Below are 20,618 nucleotides of genomic sequence, written 5' to 3' on the forward strand. Positions count from 1 at the left end.
GGACCTGGGAAATTGGTAACTTAGGGGCAACTCTGGGGAATTAACCATGACATAATAGTAACCACGATGGAGAAATCATACCAAAACAAGACAAAAGATTATTTACAGTATAGGGTAATATATAAGGAAAAAATATAAGGTAAAAGATAATATAAAATATTAAAAAGTAATGAAAATATAATGAGCAATTATTTATTGTGATGTCATCACAATCCCAGGTTGTAATTTTTTATCATTCAATTGAAAATACCATATTTACTTGCATATAAAACAACCTTGCATATAGGTGTTACTTTAAAGATCAAAATAAAGGAAATTAGATTTATTAATACAATTCTAATTTTATTTCGTTTAATCACAAATAAAATATCAAATGAACGTAAATGCACACATTGTCCCACAAAAATTACTGGCATTTTAAACTTTAAGAAAAAATCTTGTAAAATCGACAATGTAATTTGTTCATGTAAAGCTGGACAATCGGGAACCTTTTTTTGCCAATTCTTAACAGTCGAATCCACTCTCTGTCAATTATACTTATGAGTTTCTCCGAATTCTGATTTCTGAGTAATCATCTGTTTTCACATGGGAATGGATTAAAACTTATATACTACACTACACTGGAGAACACCGGGATGTGTAAAATACTGCACTCTTAGAACCTATAACCAGTGTGATATAAAAAAACAAGGGATGCTTATCACCACAAACGTTTTCGAACTGCTGAGAGTTCTTCTTCAGGTGTGAGACTGAATAACTCTCAGCAGTTCGAAAACGTTTGTGGTGATAAGCATCCTTTGTTTTTTTATATCACACCGGCTATAGGTTCTAAGAGTGCAGTATAAAACTTATATTGTGCTTCCATGTGATTTTGGAATTTCAATCTGGAATTCAATTCAAAAGATTTGCTTTTTCTATTGCTATTCATCTTTACTCCCGACAATATACAAGAATGATTCAAATGACCCAGATAAAATAGCAATTAAATTTTATGTAACTTGGAGAGTGGTTTTAATAACAAAATTTCTGAGATTAGAAAATTATTGTAGGTTCATCTGTAATATAATATGATTTTAAGAGAATATGAAGAAGAATAAGTGAGAAGATAGCTGATATTAAGCTTTTAAATACAAGAGCATCTGGTAAGCATCTGGTAGATGCTTACCCTCTTGTATTTAAAAGCTTAATATCAGCTATCTTCTCACTTATTCTTTTTTCTCACTTTATTCTTTCTCACTTATTAAAAATGCGAATACACGGTTCACAAAAATTATTTGCAAAAAAACACAAAAAAATCTTTTGTTCATGCGTAAAGGATGACCTAGTAATTTGAAGCTGTGATAAATGAATAAAAACCTCGTATTATATGCAAGTAAATATGGTATACGTTCTTCATCTCAAATGTGTAGTGTCTTGCCCCTGTACATCATACTTTTCCTGAAAACAAGAGTCATGCCAGTCATCTATGTAACTCTGTTCTGGGGAAATTTTTTAATTGAAATCATGTGACTTTCGATCTAGACCTGAAGTTTTTATATAGTAATCAGGGCCTCCTGCTCATAAGCTTTCTACATTTAGTCTTGACTTTCATCTATCTAACACCATTGAGACAGATAGATGGATAGACAGTGGGAATTTATAGGTGTACAGTTTTTCAAATTGCAGACCAAACATGTTAAGTTTTAACTTGAGCTGACTGAAATACAGGTTCAAATCCCAGCCAAGCATAAGTGCAATGCTTGTTGGGTGTCTATAGGACCTTTATAATTCACATCTCAATCTTTTTACTTAATTTTTCTTTTAATCCTGAATTTTTCAAAATGAATTTGTGAGGCAGTACTGCCACATCCACTTCAAAAATTATAGGTAAAAACACTTATAGATGTTGCATTTCAGAGTTTTTAGTGCACAACTTTTCAAAGATTTTTTGGGATTTGATGCATGCAGTTAATTACTTCCGTGTTCTTATCGTAGGAAGGCTGCTTAAAATGACCGAAAATGTTAGAAAAACTAAAATTGGCACTGCATTTAAAGATAGAATGGTTGCTTTTTGTAGTTTATGATGAATGCAGTTTTACTGAATAGTGGAGTCAATTCTCATTCTTAAAATATAAGAAAGATGGACATCAAATTTTCTTTAGTAAAAATTGACCTTAGTCTTATTTTAAGCATTTTTAGTTTTAAAAATGGCCTTTCACATACTGGAAATGAATGAAATTATTAAAATAATTAGTAAGTCTCTAGAACAGGTGGTGAATCTACGACACGCATGCCTGAAGTGGCATGTTGGGAAATACATCATCTGGCTTGTAATATATCATACGATCTTGGTTTATCACTTATTTTTTTCAATAATCCTTTCAGTTTATCACCTGATCATCCTATTTTTTAATAAGTTTCTTTATATTTACTCTATTTAAAAGCATTCATTTTATTCATTTAAATATCTTCATTCAAACTCTAAATCTTTGGCATGCATAAACTTTTTATATATAAGCATGATTACTATACAGCTCTTTTTTTGAGGAGGAAAACAAAAAGTTTGAAAGATGCATCTTGCACAGATTGCATAAGTTTATTGAAGTAATAAAACTTCCTGTACTGATTGCTTTCATTACATTAAGGCAAAATTTTATTTAGAAAGAGCTTAAAAATCAAATGGAAACGATTTATGACACTGTCAAGCTATAAATACTTCATCAATGTTTTGTTTAACACTTTCAAGGATACAGTCCATATCACTTATCATTATCACTTCCATGTGTTGGAACTTAGGAGGCCTCACTAAGGTGAGAATAGAAAAGGCATTTAATTAAGATAACTCAAATTTTCAAAGGGTCAGTACATGGTTGCCTGCTATAATGCAACATTGTCCAGTGCATGGAAATTTCAACGCATATCTTTTCCGCTTCGGCAAAAAAAACAACGATAAGTGCGACACCGATACTGACAAAATAGATGATGTCTCCCACTATCTCTATGAATGTAGCAAATATGAACACCAACGAGAGAAATTCCAAGGACAGTGTGTTATAGCTGGATCTAATTGGCCACCAAAAGAGAGTGAACTGACTCAAAACAGAACCCTATATAGGCATCTTTGCAATTTCATTAAAACAACCAGAAAGCTATCATCACCAAAGGAAAGAAGAAGCGAAAACCATCGAAAAGATAACCCAATGAACAGTAGACTGACACTGACATCTCAAGAAGAGACTGGCAGACATTCAGAATAGCATCTGGATCAATACAACAGAATTGATATTGTGTAAATAATGTAAATACTATCAAATGTTAAGCTTAAATTGTTTAAATGTTTACCTTGATAATCGCGTTGTTGGCAAAGTAGCCACAATTGTAAATTTTATGATTTTTGTATTCTAATTTTGCTATTTTGTTTTTTTTAAATATCGCCGGGTTTAGGCGACTCATGTGATCCCCTCTGACTTCACCTTCTATCCTTTCCTTTACTCTCCGACTTTTATTCTTCGCTCCTTTCATTTCTTTAGGGCTAAGTCTGTCAGCAAGACAGACAGCTCTCTTAAACTTTACTCTAAATAAATAAATAAAATAAAACATTGTCCAGTTTCATTGAGAGAGGGGGAAACCGGAGATTTTTCCTCAGGCGCAGAGAAAACTTAGAGACCCATAACGATTCACTACCCCCTATGAATTAAAAGCTACTACTGCAAATAATAATGTACTATAATGGAATAAGAATATATAATATATATTCAAATACAGTTAAATTAAAATATATAATGAATAATTTGTATAATCTATGTAAAAAAAATTTTTGTGTAAAATCAATATTCTTATTGCACAGCAAGAGTATTCGGTCCAAGTAAACTAGCTAACTAACTAGCTAAGCTTTTAATGAGACTAAATGTTAGTATAGAAAATTAATTTATAAATTTATGAAAGCATAATCAATTCAAGGCTGTAGAAAAAAGAGGAAAGTGATCTAGCACAAAAAAGAAGAGCAGTTGCCATGATTACAGCTAGAGTCACCTAATTTCTTTTTTTATATAAAGATTTTGGGAAGGCAGAAAAGCATTACCTTAGCAGTGGCAGATCTAGAAGAACCCAGAGGGGGGGACTAACTCAAAAAATAAAAAATATTTTAAATTATAAGTATCTTTTAATAATGTATGAAAGATGGTAGTATTTCAGATGATCCAATAAACCATGTTTGTCATCATAAATGTTTTTAGAAACATTTTGAAGTTTGAACAAATAAATTTTTAGTATTTTTTTGTATCAATGGAGAGGTTATAAGTCCATGTAACCTCCCATGTATCTACCTCTGTACATTAGAGACAAACTTTTCCCCCTATGTAAAAGTCTGTTGGTTTGGTCTGACAGTGTATCTTAGCTTGTATCAGGCCTGGGAGTAGAGTAAGTCCCTTTTTCCATTTATCTCGGAACAAATGAAATACATAAAATATTTCTTTATTAGCGAGGTTGAGGCCAAAGTTTTAAACACGAAAATGTGTACGTTGGATGTTCAGCATTGCTTTCCTGTAAGCCTAGAAGTTTGACAGTGGTGTTTGGAAAGTCAGTGGAATCATGCTTGACATTCCAAATGCCATTGTCAAACTTCTAGGCTTACAGGAAGGCGGCGCTGAATGTCCGATGTACATGTTTTTACGTTTAAAACTTCGGCCCCAACCTCGCTATTAATAAAAAAATTAGTCTTAAATACAAGAGTGGATCCAAAAAAAAGGTTACAAGGGTAATAAAAAATTATTTATTAATAATAGACAGAAAATAAAAAAGGGAATTAAGAGGCATACTTGTCAATCACTTTTCCACATAATCACCAAATCTATTTAGGCATTTATCTGAATGCAGGACCAACTTGTATAACCCAGCTTGGTAGAAGTCACGTCCCTGCCCATTGAGCCAGTTCTCAGCAGCTGTTTTCACATCACTGAAGAGAACCTTGTTCCAGATAAGTGTTCCTTCATTTTTGGAAAAAGGAAATAGTCACTGGGTGCCAAATCTGGGCTGTATGGGGGGGGTGGCTCCAGACTTCCCACTTGAACTTTTGCTGCAATTGTTGAGTTTTGCAAGCAGTATAGGGCCTGGCATTGTCATGCAGGAGGATGACACTATCACTTAACATGCCAGGGCGTTTGCGTCAGATACCCATAAGAAATGAATCTTAGCTTGCACCTCCAAGCAAGACCACTTTTCTAAGTGTCTTGCCATTTCAATCACTCTGACGTGTCAGCGAACTTACACTACCTATCTGCACAACCACTGTAAGACAACTAGTACCATCTCTACTCTGGGGAAAAAATATTTCCTCCACATTAATTACTTTTCAAATGCTGCTGCTTGTAACCTTTTTTGGATTTACCTACATATTTTAGTTTTTTGTTAGTAAAAATAACATTAATGATAAATTTATTTTAAAACTTGATAACATGTGAAAGTTTAATTCTATGACTTGTTATAATTGCATATGCTATACTATAAACATTATTGTGTAATTAATATCATCTCCATTTTTTATAAAGGGCAAATTTCTTTTTACAAATGTTTGCTTTAAAATAAAATAAAAATGGAATCATGTATAGTACAAAAGTAAAACTGCAACTACAACTCCCAATGAAAATGTGGCTAAATCCACATGAAACAAAAAATCTACATTAGAAGAGACAGAAAATAAAATAGATGGTGGGACAATCATAACTTACTTTTTGTAGGAAATTTAAATATGACTGCTTCCATTATAACAGTAATAAAAAATATAAGGCTTGTGATGGGTTTTTTCTTGAGTTTTCTTTGTCTTTTTAATCAAATTAACATAAACTGTATTTAAGACAGATGCTTTATATCTACATTTTTCCCTGTTTAAACTTTTAAAACATTCTACTTTACTTTTTCTAAGACTAACAGAAGAGTACAAATTGAATTTACCTACTAATTATATTGTTTCTTAACTATTTCATCAAATTATTTAATCAACTCACAGCCATTCTTCCTCCTCCTAAGCAATCCTTAACTCCATCTTTATCAATATCAATATTACAATTAATGGCAAATATTTCATGTAAAGTGTAATGTCTCCAAAGTTCATGACCACTGTTTCCATCTAAAGCTAGAATTCCTCCACCACATTCTTTGTGTGGTGGAAAGTAAACATCACAGACAACTTTTGGATAATTAAAAGAATCAGCACCTAAAATTTAAAAAGAAAAAGAATAAATTTTTTGAATATAATCTTTTGGTAATATGAAATATTTTTAGTTATGAAAATTTTATTTTAAAAATTCAAAACATAGTACAATATATAATGTTATGTTTATCTTGAATGTATTATTATATAAATAAATATGTCATTTTAAAATACTATATATAATTAATAAGGATGAACTAGCCACTGCAGTTACTCAGCTGAATTAATCAATGCACCTTTGACAGTGAATGAAGTTTAAATAACACTAATTTTAGTTTCAACCCAATTGACAGGTCATCTTCAGACATCTCCACTTTCAACTTCCATCCAGTGTCGTATCTTTTAAAATGTGTTTTCTGTAGTTATTTTTTTATTTCTGTCGTGATCTTATATGGCAATTGTAAATCTGTTTGTCTGTCTAGAGACAAAAGTGTTCACAATTGTCATACAAGATGCAATTTTCTGAGCATTTTGATGCATTCTGTCAATGAGATCTTGTCCAAGATCATTAGGATGGAGAGCTCCTTCTAGATCCTGAACTGCTTCACAGTGTCTATCCATTTCTGTACTGTATTATACCCATGTCAATGTTGTGTGTGTAAGTTTAATGTTGTATTGTTTATGTTTGCAAGATTTACAGCTTTATGTAATTGTATTGTTTCCTGTAGAATAAACACTCAGTGTCTGTGTTTGTAATGCAAATTTAAAATATCTGTAAGGTCTCTTCCTCCCTCTTTTTGAGAAAGGGTCAATCTTTTCACAGAGGACTCTAAACAAATATGTGGATACTAGGATGATGTATATGTTGATTGCTTTGGATATGTATTTTGCATTTAACTATTTGTGGTGTTGAGTTTAATCTTCTATTATATTCTTTTATTAGTTTCAGTTTAATTTGTTCTTGTTCTAAGAGTTTGATCTCATGGTATCTGTAGACCTCAGTCTTATCCATGGATTCAATGATATCTCCATTTCCAAGTTCAAAGTCCTCATCCTTCAAGAATACTTTCAATGTGAGGAGCTTTGCATTTGTTTAGGCTAAACTCCATTTGAATGTCAGTGGAAATAGTATGTATAATTTCTGAAAGATGATTTAGTTGTGTTTGTGTTGAAGCATAGAGTTTTATATTGTCCATGTACTGTACAGTACATAAGATAAGATAGTAAGCAATGTATTGTGTTGGTCTGTTGTGCTTGTTGTTGAGCCCTAATATTGTTTAACCCAGTGGTCGGCAACCTCTCTGACCTCACGGACCACTAAACTCACAATTTTGAATCCCGCGGACCATTATCATGAATTTTTTTAAAATGATACAAGATCTGTAGAACAATGATCATAAAAGTTCAATTTTACTATATTAACTAAAATGTTCTACCTGTTACCGGTGTGCACTCTCTAGACGACCAAAAATGAAATCAACACAAATAGTTTGTTACTAACGTGTTTACTATTTGTGTTGATTTCGTTTTTGGTCGTCTAGAGAGTGCACACCGGTAACAGGTAGAACATTTTAGTTAGTACAATCCAGTGTTGAGTCAGTGATATGTATTTACTATATTAATATGAAACTCGTGTGTTTAATTATAACAAATTAATGCAAGCCTAAAGCTCATTGCTGCTTGTTTGAAATGGATTCTTAGCACTTTCCCATGAAGGAGGACAATTGCACTCACAATATTGTTTATTGTTCATTATTTATTGATAATAGTTACTTCATATTTGGTTTTAGATTTCAATAAAATCCCCCAATGAGTGAAAAAAAGCAACTAAGCATTTTGCATTTCTTTTGTAATCCTTTGTGTAACCTTCAGTTGATCAATGTCCAAATTTCTCAATGGACCACCCAAAGTTTCTCATAGACCATCAATGGTCTGTGGACCACTGGTTGCCGACCGTTGGTTTAACCCAGTGTTTCTCAAACTTTTTTGTCTGGTTGCACACTGAAATTATTAAACAAAATTCACGGCACCCCTATTATTATTATTATATTGGGTTAAGTGAGATATACTCGGTTAACACCGGTGGCTGTGTACTATGCCGGACCAAAGTCAAGGCATAGTAACCAAAACAGAAATTAAAGAAGTGTATCAGTGTGTGTGTCTGTATTCAGGAATTTTCTCACAATATGACATGTATTCAATATAGTAGCCTACTGTAGTGTGATGTATGTGTTTCTATTCAATTCTAATGTGCCCAGGCTTTTGTGTAGTGTGTGTGGTATGACACCTGTAGAGGAGAGAACAACAGGTACAATAAGCACCCTATCCATCCTCCATAGATGCCTTATTTCCTGGGCGAGTTCTGTGTACTTGCTAATTTTTTCAGTGCATGCGTTTTGTATATTGTGAGTGTTTGGAATGGATATGTCTATAATGTATGTGATTTTATTGTGTTTGTCAATGAGTGTGATGTCTGGTCTGTTGTGGTAAATTGTTTTATCTGTGATTATGGCTCTGTCGTAGTACATTTTGTGCGTGTTGTTTTCCAATACTGTCTGTGGAATGTATTTGTAGTATGGTTCGTGGATGTCTGCTAATTTGTGTTTCTTTGCAAGCTCTTGGTGTATTATATTTGCTACTTGGTTATGTCTGTGTAAATAATCTGTCTGTGCCAAGAGCTTGCAACCAGAGGTGATGTGTTGTATAGTTTCTGGCATGATGTGACATTTTCTGCATGTGTCATTTGTGAGTGTTGCATCTTTGAGTATGTGTTTTCTGTAGTTTTTAGTATTTATGACCTGATCCTGTATGGCAATCATGAATCCTTCCGTCTCCCCAAAGAGGCATCCCTGAGCTAACCAGCTGTTTGACGCAGTTTTGTCAACAAAATCCTGGGCCAGATCATAAGGATGCCTGCCATGGAGTGCCTTTCGAGCCCACGATTGCTTAATGGTGTCTATGCTTTTTATATGTTGTGTTGTGTCCATATGATGTGAGTGTAAGTTTAATGGTGTGTTATTCGAGTCTGCTAGAGTTACTGCTTTATGATATGTATGATATGTATGTAATTGTGATGTTTCTTGTTTTTTGTAGAAAAACTCTCGCAGTGACTGTATTTGTTTGTAGTGAAGGTTAACTATGTCAATCAGGCCACGTCCGCCATCTTTACGTGGAAGGGTTAATCTTTCTGTGGCGGATTTAGGATGATGTTGTTTATGCTTAGTAAGTGTTGTTCTTGTTTTCCTTTGGAGTTGCTCGAGATCTGTGTGAGTCCAATGTATAACTCCAAAAGAATATGTGAGTACTGGGATGACATATGTGTTTATTGCTTTAACTGCGTGTTTTGCATTTAATTGTGTTCTGAGAATAGCATTTAACCTACTTTGGTATTCTTTAATTAATCTTTGCTTTATTTGTGTATGTTCTGTTAGTTTGGCCTGTTGGAATCCTAAATACTTGTAGAACTCGCCCTCTTTCATGGATTCAATAATGTCTCCATTTCCAAGTGCAAAATCTTCTTTCTTCAGGATTCCTTTTTCTATGTGAACTGTTTTGCATTTATCTAGGCCAAATTCCATTTGTATGTCCTTGGTGTATGAATGTGTGATTTGTAGGAGTTGATGAAGTTGTTTTTGTGTGGATGCATATAGTTTTATGTCATCCATGTACATGAGATGTGACAGTGTAAACTGTGTTGTTTTTTCGTGTCTGATATTGTAACCATATTGCGTGTTGTTTAACATGTTGGATAATGGGTTCAGGGCTAAGCAGAACCAGAGAGGACTCAAGGAATCTCCTTGAAAAATTCCTCGCCTAATAAAAATTTGGTTTGTTTGTATGGAAGTGTTACTAACCCTGAGATGTAGTGTTGTTCTCCAGTGCTGCATAGTGTTTTGAAAGAATGCAATGAGTGATGGATGTATTTTGTACATGTGTAGAATATGTAGCAGCCAACTGTGTGGAACACTGTCGAATGCTTTTCTGTAGTCTATATATGCCATGTGTATGTTTCTGTGTTGTCTGTGTGCTTGCCGTAGAATGACTGAATCTATGAGTAACTGTTCTTTGCATCCCTTGTGGTTTCTACGACAACCTTTTTGTTGTTCTGTTAGAATGTCGTGTTCTTCAACATGTTTGTATATTTTGTTTGCAATACAGGATGTCAATAATTTGTAGAGTGTTGGAAGACATGTAATTGGTCTGTATTGTGTGGGGTCTGTGGTATTGTTGTTTTTAGGTTTCATGTAGGTGATGCCCTGAGTAAGAAAATTTGGCATGTCTTGTGGATTGATGATGATGTGTGTTAGATGTTTAGCTAGTTCCTGGTGCAGTGATGTAAACTTTTTGTACCAGAAATTGTGAATGTTGTCTACACCAGGTGTCTTCCAGTTGTGTGTTCTGTTAACAGTGTATTGGAAATCATGTATGTTTATTTCAACACAGGGCATAGTTGGTATGTTGTGCAAGTTTCTGTTCTCCTCCTCGATCCAGCATGCATCAGCATTATGCGTGACAGCACTGGACCAAAGAGAAGACCAATATGTTGTGAGTTCTTCTTCTGTTGGTGTGCCACTGTGCTGTGTATCAGTGTTTGCTTTGTTATTAATTTGTCTGTAAAAGAGTTTTTCATTGTTTGTAAATAATTTATTTTGTTGTTTTCGTAGTGTACATGTTTTGTATCGTTTGAGTCTATGTGCTTTGGCAGCAAGTTTTTGTTTTAGTGTATCAATGTATTCTGTAATGCGTGTGTTGTGATGTTCATGTTTTGTGTGTGTTTTTATTTTCTTGAAAATGTTTTTGAGCTGTTTCCTTAATTTGGGTGTTATGTTGTTTTTAGTGTATTGTGTCAGCCTGCCTAATTGCTGTCTAATGTCATTTATTTGTGTTTCTATTCTTCTCTGCCAGGCAGGCTTGTGATAGAATTGTGTTTTCTGTGTATTTGTCTGTGATTGTACTTTCAGTCCATGGTGTGTCACTACTGTGACTGCCCCAGCATAAACTAATGTATGAATGTCTGCGAGTGTAGAAATTGAATGAATGTAGTGTGGTAGTAAGTGAGTGTTTACATAATTTAGTGTTTTTCCTACTTCCTTTGACGTGTTGATTTTTGGTATTCGTGGTCGTTGTGTGGGATCTGTGCCTGTATATTTAGTGAGTGTTTCCTGAAATATAAGTGAGAGCGTATTAACTAAATCCATGTCTATGTTATCAGTGATGGATGAGGAAGTGTCTGTAGTATCATTAGTGGTAATTGTTGTATGTGTGTTATTATCAATGCTTGTTGCTGGATTATCCTGACAGGTTACATGATCTTCATTAATGTTAGATGTTTCTGTCTGTTGATGTATTTGATCAGCAACCTGTTGTTTGATAAGTTCAAGTGTTGTTTGTGGAATAAGGTTGTTGTGTATAATTGTTCTTTTTTGATCAACAACCCTTTGTTCGGTGACAGTGAGATGAGGATACTGTTGTGTGAATTTATGGTGTAGTTGTTGTCTGTATGCTGTCATGTTTGTTTCGAGTTTTGTGATGGTGTAATAAGTACGGATGATAAACTCGTTCATTTCTACTGTCCATTTCATCTGTTGGCGTGGTTTTCCAGCCTTTGTGGTCTGTGGATGCATTGCCACAGAAACACCAAGGCTGGGTTGGTTCCTCACATCTGTTGAGGGCATTGCAGTAGCCATGCTTGGGCCGGTGCTGCTTTCGCCACCGGTAACCAAGGGAGACTGTGGCCTATTTTTCGAACGTGAGCCTCTGCCTAACCCACGAACGCGGACCTTGTTAACCCGGGCGACGTCCGAGCCGGTATCACACTTTGATCTAGTTATACCATGATGAATATCTCCACAGAATGTGGGCGTGGTCACTCTTAGCTTCATTTCTCCCCATAGACCTTACTGGCATGGGTGTCCCTACCAGGAGCTTATGCTCCAGCCTGCATTGCCCTATGGATCAGTAAAATTACTGGGCTCTCCCACCACGACCAGGTGGTGACCACGGGAGAGTTATTATTATTATTATTATTATTATTTTATTATTTTTTTTTTGCTTTTTTACGGTTAGTAAAGATATGAAAGATGAAAAGTCTTTGAAAAAAAATAAAAGTTTTTTAAAGTAAGTAAGTTTATTTCCAAACAACACAAAAACATTCAAAACAAAAGTTATTATTATAAAGGTATCTGGTGATAAAATGAGCTCTCAATTTTTTATGATTTACTAGTGCTAATTGATTCCTTAGCTTTGCTACCAGTAACCACTTCTTGATCATTAGAATCTTCACGTTTTCTTTTTTTAATGAAAAAATTATTCATGATATTGAACGACATAATTAACTTCAATATTTTATTATAAAATTTAATTACACGTTAATAATTTATTTTTTCTTGTTGTAAAGAAGAAAAATATTTTTATATGATGCTTTTTCGTTATTGTCTGAATATATAACAATAATAAAAACAATTACTGCATTCAACGCATTTATATTGCACTTCTACTCGCTGCAGGAACAGAAGAACAGACAACTAGTAACTAGTTCGTTTTTTTTCTAGTATTTACGTATCGCCAATTACCGAGTCACTGAGACAAGTGGCGACGTAACAAGATTAGTAGAAAAAAACCAATATTCATTTTTTATAATTGTTTTAATTATTTATTTAATTTAATACTTTAATTCCATTATTTTAAGTAATTTTAATTTAATTATTTAAAAATTTCGCGGCACCCTTGTGGCGTACTTGCGGCACCCCAAGGTGCCGCGGCACCCGCTTTGAGAACCACTGGTTTAACCTATAGAATAGTGTGTTTAAGGCAAGACAACCAGAATGAACTTAAGGAATTTCCCTGGAAATGCTTCACCTCACATCGTATGTATTTTATTTGTTTTGATGTATGGGTTGTGAAGTCTGAAGTGTTCTCCAGTGTTGCATAGTGTTTTTTAGAAATGTAATATATTGGATATATTTTAGATAGACATAATGTATGCAATAACCATGAATGTGAAATACGTTCAAGGTATAGTTAACTGATACTGCCTACAAAACCCAAGAAGGAAGGCTACGAATAGTATGAGCATGTCACGAAAAGGGATGAAAGTTACCTTAGCTATGAATATGAAGATTGGAGAAAAGTGAAATAGAGAAAGATCAAGGATGAGGTGGATGGATATAGTCAAAGTGGACATGAAGGAATAGGGATTGAGGAAGGATATGACTGCAAATTGTATACAATGAAGAGAACTCATCAAATGCAACAGCCCACGTAAATTGGAACAAGGTGCAGAAGAATATTATTACTGTTGTTATTATTGTATGAAAAAAGTTTTCCTACCTGTTCCAAAACCCATGATAACATCAGGAACATCATCCAGATTAACATCATTTAATCGCACTGCAGTTTCTGTTGTTAGCATTGGAAATGTGTGGACCCATACATCTTCAATTGTAATATTGGTACAAGGGACTGTCATTTTTCTTTTATGATTCAGTACTAATTTATTTTGTAAGCTCAAAGGTATCATAAAAGTGTTGATAAGAAATACTATTAAGCAGATAATTCCTGAAAATATAAGAAAGATGGTTTTATAATTTTTTAAAGTAGTTATCTAATTGGCAATAAACTGGAAAATAATGGCAATAAGTAAATATTCTTGTTAACATTTAATAAGATTAATTATTAGGATTAATTTAATTTGACTTATCACAAAATCTTATTTTAAAAAAAGTGAAGACATTTCAGTTAATAAACTCTCATTAGGATGCTTTTTACCTATTTTGTCATATTACTTTTAGAGTAAAAATTAATTATCCTAATTATTTAGGTTAGGTTTTACATGATCAGAACAAGAATAAGTTTATTTATATCTATTCCAATAACCTTAAACAGCTTTGCAAAGTATAGTTAACCACAAACGTTTTCGGTCCTTTAGGATCTTCTTCAGGTGGGATCTGAGTAGAGTGTGACCCTTCATTCTAAACTCAGATCCCACCTGAAGAAGGTCCTAGGGGACCGAAAACGTTTGTGGTTAACTATACTTTGCGAAGCTGTTTAAGGTTATTGGAATAAATATATTTATTATTGCTTCGTTTCTCATGATGGATTTAATAAGTTTATTACAATTAGATTTCAATGTCATTGTCATCAACTTGAGAAATTTTTTGTACAAATAATATTCTTATATATTAATATAAAATGTTATAATTGTTATGGTTTTTATACATTTCACCCACCAATAATTGCTGACAAGGCAATAAATCCATAAAGAAGAGGAGCCCACAAAACACGGCACGGAGGTACCTTTCTTACTTTAGTCTGCAAATTATCATTTCGGCCCCTATGTCTCGGAGCCATAAGAGGTTTATTAACTCCATTTTCTTCTAAAGGGATTGATTTTCCTCCTCGTGTGAATACTTCATCATCTGTCAAATCTTCTTCATCATCAAAATTATTGAAATCAAGATGATCTTTGTATGAAGACATCATTTATTGAATTTTCTTCATTTGTCTCCTTCTGTCAATAAATTAAAAAATAATTTATAAACTTTTGATAATTATTCAGTATTACCATAATTAGATACAATGGTTTTTTTTCTGAATTACAAGAAATAAATAAAATTTTATTACCTGTCAGACTGTAATATAATCGTTTCTTTATCTCTAGATTATTTAAATCTGACATTTTTCAATTTCCTTTAAAAAAATTCTGTCCATTAGAATTACTTGATCATCCGAAATTTAAACTATTTTCATTAAAGAGAAATATGTTTTAAAAATCAAAAGATTAAATATATTAACTATTTCACTAGATTTACTCTTATACAAGAACATAAATTAATTTATATACACCTACTATAAGTCTGTAATATGTGAATTTCATTTACAAAATATATATTTATTGCATATCTATTATTTTCAAATAAATAATGAAAATATAGAGGACAACTGAAATTCATCATTATTTACAGATAAAATTTTTTTTAAATGAACACTTACACTAATGATATTGGAATGAAAACTTTAACTGTAAAGTTTAAATCTTGTAACTTTGCAAATGTTTTCACTCAATCTTCATGCATAGACTTAATACAATAAATAAAAACACTTGCAAGATTTACAATTAGATGTATGTACCGATGTTACCAGAATAAACTTTTCAGTCATAAAAACACTCCTTCACAATATAATATGCCTCTGAACACACAAGTTTATTAGATTTTAAAATATCAGTAATCTAATGAGAATAAATTTTAACAAATTATTATTATTATTATTATTTATATTGATAATCACACAAATAAACTTTTATGTTTTAAAAACCAAAATGATATTAACATAATCTGTTTTTATTTTATATATAAATACATATCATTTATTATCATATATGACAGGGATGGCAAACCTTTTTGAGTCCGCGTGCCATATTGTAAGCATACTTAGCTTTAAAGATGTTAATGCGTGCCAAAGTCTTAGACTTTGAATAATGATATTTAAAGAAATTAAATGTATATGCTTTAATTCGAATAAATGTAAAAACTCTGATTGAAAAAAGGATGATCAGGTGATAAACAGAAAGGATGATTGAAAAGGACAGAAATCATATGATACATTATGTGCCAGATGATTTCTCTTACGTGCCACTTTGGGCACGCGTACCATAGGTTCGCCACCCCTGATATATGATAATTACATGATATATTTTAATTTGATTAATATATATATTATCATCCCACTTTTACATGAGAGTTTTACTTCACATAAACTGATAAATGGTACAATAGAAAGAAAAATCAACAAATTTTTAATTGCTGTCAGAAAGAAAAATTAGTTTCATAAAAAATGGTTTAATAGATTAGAAAGAATACAAATAAAAGTTAGTTTTTTTTTAGTATTAAATATACATTAAGAACCACATATTCAATATAGTACTGGTAATAGTTATTTCAAAATAGAAAAATTCAAAATCTGTTGCTATGGTTACAATAAAACAATGTGTATCAAATACAAATTGTATTTGATGCATATTGTTTTAAAAAATAAAAAAAAATGTAAATATGTAAAAATAAAAAAAGAAATTAAAGAAAAACTACAGTTTTTGAAGAAAGTCAGAGATTCTCTCTGATTTTTCTGTATTGTGGGGATTGGGAGAATTCTATAACAATGAAAGAAGATTCTTCAGAGATGTGAGGTCCCGGACTGAAATTGAACTTTTATGTTTCAAATGATGAAATCCGGTGAGTTAGTTAAGGTCTCACCTTTCAGAGTTAAATGAAGCAAGACTTAAAGTCTATCTTAAACAATAAAAGTTCTTTCTTACAAAACAGAAAACAAGGGGTTTGAATTGTGAGAATATCAAAGTCAAAGGAATTTTAGATGAATGGAAATTGGGTTTAGTTGCAAAATTGACCTCTCCCATACCCCAAAAGGTTTAAATTGTCACCAGGTGATGAAGGGAGACCAATCGTAAAGCAGAATCGAGAGGAAAAACTGATAAAAATGTGTTTCAAGAACATGAGGTTTTTTGCTTTAAACCTTTTGTTTTGCTGTGAAAAACTGCTAGCAGTCTTTTCATCATTCTCTGTGTGGCATTGCTCTCCTGGAGGTTTTGCATCCTTCAAGATTCTTTCCTACTATGAGGAACATTCTCTGCAAGGTATTACCAGGTGCCCCGGGGCCAACGACTCTACAGACAACCAGCAAGGAAGTGAGGAAGACACTCTTCGGAATTTGGGACTTTACCGAATTCTCTCTTTGAAAATTGTGTCGACGGAGACTTAGAAACGTTTATAAGAAAACCTTTTAAAATTTTATTAAACAGGAAAAGATGGTAAGCTGGTCTGTGCTAATTTCACACGATTGTCTCAACCTCTTGACCATCCTAACAATTGCACACAGTCGGCAAGCCTTACAGAGATGATGTCAGTTTTCTTTCTGAGTAATTCCTAATAGGAGAGATTTTTAAACTGAAATGTCTAGAATTTGGTTAGAAAAAGATCCAAATTAGACCATTGTGGATTCATTCTAAATTATTCTACATTTATAAGCACAAAAATAATTTTTGCCTTAACATACAAGATTCGTGCTCAATCTACTCAAGATCTGAAAATAATACTTAATCAACAATTTAAATGCATTACTCTCTAATAATTAAGAACTTTTTCATTCTTGTTTTAGCATTTGTATGCAATATTTATGTTTATGTCAAAGTTATCTATATACATTCTACCTATACATAATTTTTAGTATATCATACATGATTGCAGTGTCAGTTAATTTTGATTTTATGCCATACATTGCTTATTGTTTAGCATGGACAAAGCTAAGCTGCTAGAATGAGTTCTTGTTTTGTGAAAACTCATAATTTATATATATTTCTTTTTATGCTTAAAAAAACCAAATTAATAAAAAGCATTTTATATTATGTTATTGATTTACAAATATAAACATTTATAAACCTGCCTCAGATTAAAGAAAGCCAAATAATTGCCAGATTACTTTTGAATAAATATTCTAACCAACAGATGCATGATTATTTTGATTTTTCTTGATTTAATATTTTTTCTTTTTTAATGTGCTATATTTAGTAGCATTAATATAGCCCTTTATTACTAATTAAATGTAAACATCTGTAAGGCAAACAGGAGGTGTTAGTTTACATCCCACATCAGGCCAATTCTTTTCTTTCAGAACATTCTAAATTAATTATTAAATATTTATTTAATTATAATTATTAAATGTATCAAGAGATAGCACCTAACAACTACCTCGAGACCAAATTATTTCACATTTAATTAGTAATTAGTAGCATTAATATAGCCTAATTTAATACAGCAATTGTTTGGCTTTAATTATTGATTTATTAAACATTTTTCAAAGTTTCATTTTGAATATAATATAATATATCATTCATTTATATAAAATTATTTTATAAAATAAAGTATGAATATAAAATATAGTACAGTATTATCTGTATCTAACTAAATATAGATTTGATATATAAAAATATATCTTTATGAAATATAATAAATATACAGTATAACTACTGTATATATTCTATCTATATCAAATTAGGTTTGTGTGAACTATTCTAATATTAAACTTTTATTAAAGAGTTAGATAATTTAAATTGTCTAGTTATTTTACTTTATTATTTAATTATCTTTATTTAAATTTAATGATAAATCTGTTTCAATCATAAATCTTACACTAAATTAGTTTGATTTGTTAAACTTTTGGAAAATATTTTAATCAACAGATGCATGATTATTTTGATTTTTCCTGTTTTAATATTTTTTCTTTTTTAATCTTCTTAAGATTTAGAAGCTTGAATAGGCCTACAATTAAATACTTATGTTTATTAATCACACTATTTCAGTGTATCAAACGATTTGCATTCATCTTTAGTTTTCTACTATAACCATTGCAACACAATCTGATTCACACTGTTATATATCAATAAAAAATTAAATAAAGCACCATCTATGTGTGTTTAATGTAATTATGCCCACCAGTGGCCAAGCGGTTCTGTCACTAAACACTGGGAGTTCGGTCGCAGGTTCGCGCCACGCTCGGACGGGTGGCCATGTGGAGTTTTCCGGGTTTTCTCCACGTCTGTAACACCTGAATAGGGGCCAGTTTCCCTTCCAAGACCTCCTGGAAGGCATTTTCCCTCGTGTAACACTGTGTTCCAGAGAAGGCAACAGGGAACCACTCTGGTTATAACTTTCCAGGATACACCTCAGCACGTTACTAACCACTTATTAACCTGTGCCAGGTGCCCGCCGATGTCAGGATGTTCTGATGTAGCACGCAGAGAGAGTGAGTGTGTAATTATAATAAAAAACAAAAGATTTTTATGAAGAAACTTTGTGTTATTGTAGAGTAAATAACTGGAAACAACAAGTTTCAATTCAATTTTTAGCAGTTAAAAGTGTTTTAAAGTCAAACCTAAGATCATTGTTATACTGATCAGCTTTTAATAATTACTCATCAAAATTTTAATATAAATATCAATATTACAAATAATTTCAGATTGTTATCTGTATAATAGTCTTCAATGTGCAATGTTTAGATCCAGCAGTGCCTGCAGACTATGAGAAAGGGGATGGGCACAAGCTATAAAAAAAGGCATCATACATCACACAAGAAGCTTCAAACTCTGATTCAATGTCAGATCAGTGATGCACAAGGTGGTACTGGTTGCACTCGGGGCTAACTTGAAAACAAAGATTGGGATTTTCGTCAACATATGACGATGTTGCATCAGTCTTTGGACAAATATCATTCATTAGTTTTTTTTATATTTGCAGAATAGCCTAGAAGTCACAAATTTTCTGTTGTTTGGGTCCCTCTTGGGAATTAGGAAAAGGGCAACTGAGACAAAAAGGGGGCACATGCCCCATTGTACAGGCACCCCTGTTTGGATCACACATAACTTATCAAATTTTGCAAAAATATAAAAACATCTGCCATTTTCAATAATCTAGCACCACTATGGTCTCATGGGTACCAGATTAACAAACTTCTACTGATAGTATTTTAAAATAAGATGTAACTTCTTTAAAATTTTAGCAAATATAAATTTATTGCAAACATTGCATTAAAAACACATTTTTTTTCAGTTTTATATATACTTAAAATTTCTGTCATTTAAATTGTGTTTCCTTTGAATTTTTACATTATGCTGGTAATTATTTATTATAAAGCTAAAACAAATGATATTTCCAGTTAAGCACTTACTCAGTGGCTTTTTCTTTTTAATAACTCAAGAATCAGAAATTATAACACAATTACATATACAAAATAAAGACAATAAAAAAAGTCAGCAATTTTGATATGACAAAGTTATTTAAAATATTATTCTGAATCTCTTCACCATTTCATGGTTTCAAATCTTAATTCAGCTATACATAATTGTTTCTTAGATTCTAATTAAGAATTCTTATTCACAATTAGATTTATGGCTACAGATACATGGCACTGCAAATACTGTATTTCTTTAATTGAATCCTAGAGGAATTTATTTTTAACACATACATATCCTTGGATTTTTTCAAGACTGGGATTTATTACTTTGCAACTGCAACATCTGAACTGGGTCTTAAGGTATTTCCTTTGATTTTTATTCATCGTCTCAAAACGATGGGTAAAAATCAAAGGAAGTACCTTAAGGCCCAATTCAGATGAGTGAGACAGTGGTTGTGCAATTACTGCATGATGCATTATTTTTTCCATGGACAGAATAATTTGTTTTGAATTTGGCCAGAGTTACAGTACAACATTAAAAATAATTACTGTTTTCATCGTTAACTCAATTCAGTTATTATGTTGTCGTTCATTTCTGCTTTGGTATCATTGTTGGAATCAATATCTTGACTACCATCTTCTGCTTCAAATTCACCGTCTCTTTCCAAAAGAGATGGTGAGTTTAAACCAGGGTTTTCCTAATTACCCTTAAGCTGATAAGCTGTTAAGTTATGAACTCAAGCTCAACAAT

At 32.2% G+C, this 20,618-nt stretch overlaps 2 protein-coding genes across 2 annotated transcripts in view; one reads left to right on the forward strand and one right to left on the reverse strand.

Moving 5' to 3' along the window:
* The window catches only part of LOC136984761 (transcription termination factor 4, mitochondrial), a 62,354-nt gene that overhangs the window by 31,703 nt on the left and 10,033 nt on the right, over positions 1-20,618 (forward strand). The gene's annotated exons all lie outside the window — the stretch shown is intronic.
* The window catches only part of LOC136984760 (uncharacterized), a 50,322-nt gene that overhangs the window by 26,620 nt on the left and 3,084 nt on the right, over positions 1-20,618 (reverse strand). The window contains exons 2-5 of the mRNA XM_067281872.1: positions 14,750-14,815; positions 14,356-14,636; positions 13,457-13,684; positions 5,982-6,190 (exon numbers count right to left, since the gene is read on the reverse strand). Of these exons, the coding sequence (XP_067137973.1) occupies positions 5,982-6,190; positions 13,457-13,684; positions 14,356-14,608 (690 nt within the window). The 5' untranslated portion in view covers positions 14,609-14,636; positions 14,750-14,815. The remainder of the gene's footprint in view (positions 1-5,981; positions 6,191-13,456; positions 13,685-14,355; positions 14,637-14,749; positions 14,816-20,618) is intronic.

This window comes from Centruroides vittatus, unplaced genomic scaffold (genome assembly GCF_030686945.1).
Source record: "Centruroides vittatus isolate TY-2023 unplaced genomic scaffold, ASM3068694v2 contig_927, whole genome shotgun sequence".
NCBI classification, from domain to species: Eukaryota; Metazoa; Arthropoda; class Arachnida; order Scorpiones; family Buthidae; genus Centruroides; species Centruroides vittatus.